The sequence below is a fragment of the Botrytis fragariae genome (assembly GCF_013461495.1).
Source record: "Botrytis fragariae strain BVB16 chromosome Unknown tig00000001, whole genome shotgun sequence".
Lineage (NCBI taxonomy): Eukaryota > Fungi > Ascomycota > Leotiomycetes > Helotiales > Sclerotiniaceae > Botrytis > Botrytis fragariae.
This window is the reverse complement of record NW_023500987.1, coordinates 1,845,167-1,854,437: the sequence shown is the minus strand read 5'-3', so window position 1 is coordinate 1,854,437 and position 9,271 is coordinate 1,845,167. Positions and strand designations below refer to the sequence as shown.

General features: G+C 44.2%; 2 protein-coding genes across 2 annotated transcripts; one reads left to right on the top strand and one right to left on the bottom strand.

Moving 5' to 3' along the window:
• Window positions 1-314: 314 nt before the first annotated feature.
• Bfra_000568 (putative f-box domain-containing protein) lies at window positions 315-3,486 on the top strand (the record flags this gene model as incomplete). Its single annotated transcript, XM_037331014.1, has 4 exons — window positions 315-644; window positions 700-2,577; window positions 2,629-2,844; window positions 2,938-3,486. The coding sequence occupies 4 exons, from the start codon at window positions 315-317 to the stop codon at window positions 3,484-3,486; spliced, it is 2,973 nt and encodes a 990-aa protein (XP_037197347.1).
• Window positions 3,487-4,253: 767 nt separating this feature from the next.
• Window positions 4,254-6,089, bottom strand: Bfra_000567 (putative nitrate transporter protein; the record flags this gene model as incomplete). Its single annotated transcript, XM_037331013.1, has 5 exons — window positions 4,254-5,343; window positions 5,414-5,671; window positions 5,731-5,810; window positions 5,862-5,880; window positions 5,941-6,089. 5 exons carry the CDS (start codon window positions 6,087-6,089, stop codon window positions 4,254-4,256), a joined length of 1,596 nt encoding a protein of 531 aa, XP_037197346.1.
• Between the last annotated feature and the right edge of the window lie 3,182 nt (window positions 6,090-9,271).

Below are 9,271 nucleotides of genomic sequence, written 5' to 3'. Positions count from 1 at the left end.
CAAGCACCTCCCAAGCACCTACCTACTCCATAAGGTTCATTCATTGTACCACTATTCTTCTATATACGAACTTCAACCACCTAATACCACTTGCTCAAACAATTAATTGCTTCCCTCCCCCTTCTCCCAAACCCAAAATTTATCAACGGAGAATAATGGCTTGATCGCAGAGACTCACAATATCATTATATGATCAATTTACATGTCACTCAAGTATGCTGGTTGCTCATCCGAGGGGAAAGTACTACTTACTACCATCACCGTGAACGATTCTATATACAATCCACCTACTCAAATCGCAATACCACAACGCAATGACAGCCCACGTTCCTCCTCCTGATCCCCAACTCGATGATATTGTATCACAATCCGATGAATCTTTCCCTTCTTGTCCAAAAACTTCCGCCGCTGTACAACCATTTGATAATTCCTTGTTACCTGACATTATTGCTTCCGGTAGTGCAATGGCTGCACCAACAGTATCCGGAAAGGCTGACGAGGCTATGATCGATGCGAGGTCTAAAATTACCAGCCTACTACCAAAGGATAAGGAACAAGAATGGTCTGCTGTAGTGGAGAAAAGGAATGGCCCTCTTCGATTATTGGATCTGCCCATGGATGTTCTCAAAGAAATTGTGAAGGAGGTAGACTATTGATTCACCTTTCAGCCACCTCGTTCAAAGCTGATGGAATATTTAGGTTACCCATACCAATGACTTAACTTCTCTTGCCCTCACCCATTCTGCTCTACATAATTTAGCAATACCTTATATATATTCGCGGTTTGATATCGTCTGGCCCGATGCACATGCTACGTCTGACCCGAGGACCGGAGTCGATGCGCTTACTTATGGACTTTCTACCCTCTGCATGGGCAATGCCTTCACGAATCCAAATTCAACACAATCTTTTGTTTGCAAGCATTGCGGAACAGACAATTCTATAGATTGCAGCCATGAGGCCAAACCAGAGCCCTCTAGTATCCCCAGGCGTGTCGGTAATGAATATCCACAGTTTACTAGAAAGTTTTCCCTTGGAAACGGACCTACCGACTGGGTACAGGAATACCTCATCACTAAAGAAAGTGGGAAAATGTTAGGAACGCTTGTTGCGTTGGCCGTGGCTAGAATGATAAATCTAGAAACGTTTGTTTGGGATATGCCAACAGGGGTGTTGAGAGACGTTTGGCTTGCTCTATCCTCTTTACAATACAAGAGTCCAAAACAAGAATGTCGGTTAGAACGTGTTTGGGTCAGGTGGCATGATAATACCGAAGCTATTCACATGTCTTCAACACAAAACCCAAGCACGCCATCCATTACTACGAATCAAATGTTGGCTGGGAAGACAATGACTTCGATAGGCTGGTTATTACCATCCGGTTCCTCAATAATTCCGTCGGCTCCCGCACAAACCATGGCATATTCACAAGGCCGTGTGGAGTATCCTACACTTAGCGTACTCCCTCCATTACAAAGCTTGTCTGTGTTGGACATTGACGAACTAGATTATCTAGACGAGATGAGTGTTTTGATAGAGCGTTCAAAGGATAAACTTCGGGAACTTCGTGTTGGTATCTCTGCGAAGGCCACCCACCGCGATTTTGCTCTTCCATGGGACGGGCCTGAGCTCCAACAGGTTGATCACGAAGCGAAGTGGCCCGGTGCCAGTAAGATTGGCGAGCGAAGATTGGGTGGGGTATTAGGCACCATTCTGGGTCGCATCTTCGATATCCGGAACAAACGAAGGATAAAAAGTGAGAGGACAAAGGGTCCAAGACTTGGTTCTTTCATGGCGAATAGCCAGGTGCAAGCCCAACCAAGTAGCATCGACGTCGCGGAAAATTTACTTCCCGAAATAGCCGGAAATGATTATACGGAGCCAAGCTGGAGCGATAAAGATATTCCAGTAGCGTCAGGTGGACTGAATCCACAGGGAGTAGAATTCAATATCGAAGCAGAGCCTATTCCAGAGAATGTTGATCCTGGCCATGAAGATTTACTGTCGAGCACTCTATTATCGCCTCACTCTGATATGGATTCGCTTACTGCGCTGATATCCGAACATCAACTTACATCGGATAACGACACTACAGCCAATGACATACTACAACCACCTGTGCCTTCCGATATTCCTGCAGAACCTCCTTTGCGACGTTCTCAATCATCGAATAGAAAACAAGCACATTTTTCGGAAATTTTCCCTGCTGGTAGAGACAGGCTTGAGGGTAAACTACGTCTACAAACTTTGGAACTGGAGAGAGTTCCTTTATCTGTTTATGTACTGCATAGAGCTTTCGATTGGTCAGTTCTGACTAATTTGACTATTCTCGACTGTCCGCACCATGATAAGCTTTGGTCCATACTTAAAAAGCATTTCGCGCCCTCGCCATTAGGCAACCATACCTCGACAAAGCACAGCACACAAATGCTGTATCATCTAAGTCTTAAAAAGATCCATACTGACGCATCATCTCCTTCCCTAATATCATTTCTGAAAGAGACGTTGGCACCAAACACTTTAGAAACACTATTCTTGCAAGATAGAAAACGAGCACCAAACTCGTCGGTGACAATCGTAAGCTCAATATATGTGTGAGTATTTAGGAGAGTGCTGACGCGACCATAGGAATCCATCTACCGGGGGCCACTCAAGAGGCATCGTGCTAGTCTTAAAAAACTATTATTGGATAGCTCCGAAAGACCCCCAAGGAATGTGAATAGTTCAGTCGAATCCTCCAAGTGGAAAGCCTGGATGCCCAGCCGTGATGTCTTGAATTTCATCACCAGTGGCCGTATGAGCAATCTGCGCGAATTAAGTATTGCAATTGACTATAAAGACTGGGTAAGTGTTCCGAGAATAACCCTTTGACGTACATTTCGAAGCCCCTCAATTTGAAATCACTGCATCATTATTGCAATATCTAACAATGGCTAGCACCACTTTCTGCAACGCCTCCCTCAAGTACCCCATCTTCGCTCTCTCAGTGTTCCTTTCATCGCCGACCACATCACACCCGCATTCGACCCCAAAGAACTCGCTCATCAAATTCTCGACGTAATTTTCCTCCGCCCAGAAGTGGAACTTTGCTACGTAGGCATATCGCATAAATGTTTCGAGATACTCGAAAATCGCCCCCACGAGGAACCATTACTTTCTTCACATGATCCCCACACGTCAGCTGCAAATGGCGGACCTGTAACCGATGATGAAGAGGAGGAGGATGACGATGGGAGTGAGGATGATGATGATGAAGGAGACGAAGAGGAAGACGATAATGGGACGGCTATTGCTCCTATTGATCCAGACGAAACAGAGGATGAGCTATCGGATGGTGATGAACATGAAGACGATGAGAGCGACGAGGACAGCTGGGATGGAGCGAGTGATTGTGATGGTAAGGGAAAGGTGAGGTTGAGGTTAAGAGAAATTCTATTTTATGATGATAAGGTTGCTATATTTAAAGCAAGGCATGGTAGACTTTGAAGGCGTGCGCTGGTTGCGAGGAGTATCGTTTAACAACTCAGGTGAGTATGAAAATATGGATAGGATAAGTCTTTGCATGGGGTTCTATGGGGCAATAGGGAACGTTGATACGATATAATATGGAGAAGCGAATGCTTGACACGTTTCTCTTTTTCCTTTGTATGGGGGGACAATACTTCAAAAGCTAAAGTGCAAGGAATTATAGGATGGGAAGGATGGATGCTTTTTGCACGGAGTATATCATGTGAACAGGCATGCATGGTTGCATGGAGGGATGGCTATTCCGTCAATTATATTAGGAGACACCGGGTAAATCGACGAATCCGGGCATGGTATGGCGAATGAAATCTATTTCGAATTTTGAAATGCTTTTTGCTTTGATAACATAGCGAGAGGGGATGCTTGAGCTTTGGCGAAGAAAATCTATACTCTTGACGCGGCGTGAAATAAATACCATGGTTTCCGGAGAAGAGGAAGAAAAGACATGTTCATGTTGACTTCAATGTTTGTTTTAAACGACATTCGAATTTGGAGGCAGATCACGGTGATAAGCGGGCTGCATATTAAGAAAACTATCAGAGTTGATGTTTTTCCTTGGTATATCTTAAGTTTTCCTCCATCAATATTCCTCGTCTGTTCTAACCCTTCGTGAGAGAATCTAGAACTACTGGTATATACGTTCCCCGCCAAAAATTCAAACACATACTAAAAAAGAAAAGAAAAAGACCAGTCCAAAACAAAACAAAAGACAACGATACAAGCCCATCTCATCTCCCTCCAACCTGTCCCTTCGGAATAGGTTTCACCCACGACACTGCTACGTTAACCGCAATTGTGAAGACGCCAATAATCCAAAAACACTTCGCGTAATCCTTCCCCTCGTAGCGGAAAATAATCGCAAATACGATTCCTCCCAAGTTTCCACACGCGCCGACTACTCCACTGATAATTCCATTGGCAAATGGATGAATATGGGGCACGAGCGAAAAATTCGCCCCATTGCCTGCTTCGAGGAAAAGTCCCATACCTGCTACGAGCCCAAACATCGTGGAGTGGTTATGTGAATCTGTGAGTCCGATAGCGATCAAAAAGGCGCCGGTGAAAATAGCAAGAGTGTGTAGCCAAATTTTCTTCGCCCATACGTTTCCTGTTTTGCGATAGAGGAGATCGGAGAGGATGCCGCCTAGAGGACGGAAAACAATGTTGAGGAGACCGAACATTGCTGCCCAGCGACCGGTTCCGGCTTCGCCTAGTTTGGGGAAGTTTTTGAGATAGTAGGAGCCGAGGATGGAGTTGATGGCTAGCTCAGCCCCGAAGGAACAGAAGTAACAGGAGGCGACGAGGAGGGTTTGTGGGGTGAGGATTACGTTGAGAGCTTCTTTGAAAGAGGGTTTTTGGATTACTTCGCCGCGAGCGATGGTGAGCATCTCTTGGGGAGGGAGGGTAGCTTCGTTGTTGTAGGGTTCTGCGGTGCTATGCTTGGCGGATGCGATTTGTGCTTCTTCTTCGAGACGTTTTTCATTGCCGAATATAGAGTTGGAGGATGAGACGGGATCGGTGGGCGAATGGATGTTACCAGGCTTGCGGTCAGTGATTGAGCCGGGTACGGACACTATCTTGTCCGAGGGGCTGTGGATCCCGTGGGCTCGGAGGTTTTGTTGGACGACGAGATGCCTATCTGACCATTTGCCAGTTGGGGTATCGGGGCAGAGGATGAGCATCGATATGGCCGTTGTGGTTATGAGAATGAAGGGGACGATGAAGGATACTCTCCAAGCGACGTGAGCAGTGAGTCCTTGGTTCAGTATCAGAGAGTCGACAATGGCTGGCATTACGAAATAAGTTATTCCTCCTCCACTGTGTAAGCAGATGTTAGTATGCGATCGTTGCTAAGTAGGGTGTTATGTATGTCAAGGTAGTTACTTACGAATTTCCCCAACCACCGGTCAAAGAGTTGGCTGTACCAACAATATTCTTGTCGAAAAAACCAGTGGACCATACTTGACATGGAACAAATGAGCCACCGAGTATACCAATAAAGAATCGAAGGACCATAAGACCGGTTGCAGACGTCACGGTGCCGGCAAGAGCAGTCGGAATGGCTCCGAGTAGTAAACATCCTGCAAATGTCACCTTGGGGCCGAAATGATCGCAACATGGGCCTGCGACTAATCGGACGAGGAGTCTGTAGGGTGAGTGTTAGTATTGTGAATAAACACTGTACATGCAGTTTATTATACATACGTCGCCACGAGAGCAATAATGTTGGAATTTGCAATCTCATTTTGAGTGAGATGAAGATCTTTCTTGATCGTGAGAGATAGCTGGAACAGGTCAGAAAGCGAAGAACAACAAACAATAAGACTAGATCATACCAATGGTGGAAAGGCATACCTGATACAAGGATTAGCATGATGTGAGGTCAATGAGCAGAAGGAGTGTTGAATGACTAACCAGGACCAAAAGGCTATCAAAAAGCCCCACCAAGAAAAGAAGAACACTCTGCCGTATTTGTTGAAAGGATTAAGGACGGGGATAGATCGAGCTTTCCCATTGACTGGATTGATCTCTGGCGCTTGCCAGAGTGTTTGAATTTTGAACATGGCAAAGCTGGTATGATATCGGAGATGAGAAAGAGTTGTCAATTGAGACTCGTTCTGTCTAGATTGTTTCTGAACACGACTGATTTTTGAGTTCTCAACTCGAGTAGATACAGATTGTTATAAATTGCTGATTATCTAAATAAGGAAATCCAACGCATATATAAATTATGAAATGATATAGCCTGAGATCATAGATAAGTGATGCTCGCCCACTGGTAGTTGAAGCATCTCCGGCAGAGCAATCTTAGGTTGAATCTATAGGGCGAGTTAATAATGCCATGGATTGCTCCCTTGTGCAGATCGAAGGTCGACCAGAAGTTTGGCGCGGGTACGAAACGCCTCGTCTGTGCTTGATAGATAAGCTGCGAACCGGGTGCAGTATAGGTGAACCGAATATAGGACACTCCAGCTTGGAAGGTTTGGGCGCCAATATCTGGTGGCTGTCAAATCATCTAGATGTGTATCTTGGGGCTGGGATATTAGAGATCTCCGGGATGGTTTGGAGTGGGAGATCTATATTTGCGAGGTCGGGGTCGAGATCATTCTTGGGGTTTATACACGGCTGAGATGACTGAATATGCAATACTGTCACGGGAAAATTCTCTCGACAGTAACCAGTGGAATGTTGAGGTACAATATTGGCCCCTTCTTAGCTTAAATTTGGATTGTGAATTCTTTCCAACATTAATGTAACTCAATAGCTGAAAGTAATGTTCGAGAAAGCAATACCGTGAAATAGGTTGCGACTTTGCTTTGCATCCCTACTCCCAAGCATCATGTATTTGCTTCCCCGAGTATATATCCTAGTATCCAGGGGTTTATCTTGATAGAGAATAATCACAGGCACCGTCATAGATGAATTATCGCGCCCACGATTTGAATGTGTATGGACACTCAATAAAAGAAATTCGGCGCAAGCAAACCTTAATTTCAAGATAGCCAATGACGGTGGCTACAATCTATCAAATTGGTGTCATCACCAAGCAAAGACTGGTTGGAGACTGCTCTGAAGGTCCTTGAGGGTAGAGGAAAGCATGAATGAGGAAGTCGTGTCGTCGCCTCGTCGCTTCTTATCTTTGACGAGGCTTAGCGAAGCCGAGAACGGGAATAGACCCACCTTGTAGATAAGGATTGTGGGGGAAAATTTCGAGACCTAATGGAAAAAAGAAATGGAGGAGATTGTCGGGTCTGCATCGCTGATATATATGTATCTTCCTTCTCCGCGGCCACTCGTCAGGAATTTCTCGCTGTCACAATTTTCTATTTCGATGTACGGCTGAGAAATAAATACCTACCTAGTAGTGTTTTGTACGAGTTCCCGTTCCCGTTCGGTAGTAACCTTGCACACTAGAAAAGATGTGTTCATCAGACTAGGTATGCAAAATTGGTGGCAACAATAGATTATGGTATGTTCAATAATTGTTCCTCGAGATACATTATTCCAGAGTTGTGTATGAGTTCAATTACCATTCTTCAATCAGTTCCTGGCCGCGGAGATGATCATTTCACTGTTGTGATATCCCCAGGGTTCCATCGTCTTTATAGTTGGTTTCATATCATATCTGTAGGTAGATAAGTAGATAAGTCCCCCACGATAGTGTTATCTTTCATATCTTTGATATCTCTGATATGTCCTCTGGCAACAAACCAATCATCGTCCTTTGTGTTGCTCTGCCGTCTTACATTAAGCCTTTTGTTGGACGCCAGGTACAAGTGGGTTTTCAACAATATATACTCAGTTTAGCCTCCGAAAAGTAAAAGCTTAACTGACCAGCTCGTAACTATGGCAAGATATATAGCTGATTGCTTGATAGGAGCTTCTGATGAGTCAGGAATATGATGAAGCCTAGATAGAATAATTAAGCACGGCATCCTGCACAAATGCCTTTGGTTCGTTAATTAGGTATGAAACGAGTGTATTTATTAACGTTTGTCTCGCTAGAATTCTTCTGTTCCATTTCATCTCCTCCAGATATTCTAGACAATGCATTGTATCTCTGCACGATAAATCAGATTGTCAAGGTGCAAGAGAAGTGTACTCAGAAACGACGATAAAACATGATCTGACTTTGGTATAAGACCCAAGACTCGGAAATAATCAGGCACATCACCTCTTTCCTTTATTGGTTTGTCCGATATGACTATGCTATATCCCTCGCCTGCTTGTTCCTCTCGGAATCTGTTCTCGGTGTCCAAGAAGCGAATTTGAAGCTTTTCAAACTCTGCTTGATCTTTATGCCAATCGACTTTCTGCCATTGCGGTTCGCACGAAGAAAATATCCGTGAAGACACGGTCGTCATAAATTGAGAATGTCGAGCTTCTTAAAGGGTTCTTCCCCTTGTCGATCTTTGATACTGCACAAAACTTCCTTGCTTCGATTCGATCAATTGGAAGTCGGCTGTCAAAAGTGAGTTTTGGTTAGATTCAGAGTACTAGAATAGGAGATTGCATGTCTGTTTCCTTTAGATCCTCTCACTTTGGAATGCAGATCGATGTTTCTTCTCAAATGGAGCTAAAGATGTTGTTCCGATTTATCTCTCTGCTTTTTTGCGCACCTTTATTCTCCTCTTGCGCGCCCTGCTCCTGGTAATTGAGGAAGGTAAACAAATCAGTTTTGTACTCTTGATAATCATTCGAGGACTTATCTTGATAGCCTAGCGGGCAATAAGAATAGAGTGAGCTGGTCTGAGAAGGGATGGGTAACAACAAATAATTGACATGTTCGATGCTGTGATATTGCTGTCATTCTGACTTAGTGTTAATCAAAATGATTGATGTAAATCCTCCGTATTTGATTTCAGCATTTGTGGCTTCGGTATTGATCGAATCAGAAACAACAGCGTTTCTGAATGCTAAAGGCAATCGAGCAAGTGCTTTTCGGCATTTTGAAGATTGTCTTTTGCGCCTTCCATGCTACATCCTCTTAGTTTTTCCTTCTTCTGAACACATCTTTCACTGTTCCTTTCTATTCCTTTTCAGAAAGTAATACTTGTTATTTCTCTTCAGAATGATTTACGATGTTCCTCTCATTCCAGAAGGCCAAGATTTGCTAAGAGGGAATCTCAGAACACTAGTTTAGAAAGCGAAAAGATGAGAAAAGATGAGAAATTTCTTAGTCAATGTACGATGGGCGAGGAAATCCTACTCGCAGTCCTCGAGTAGAATTGACTGTTAATGCTGC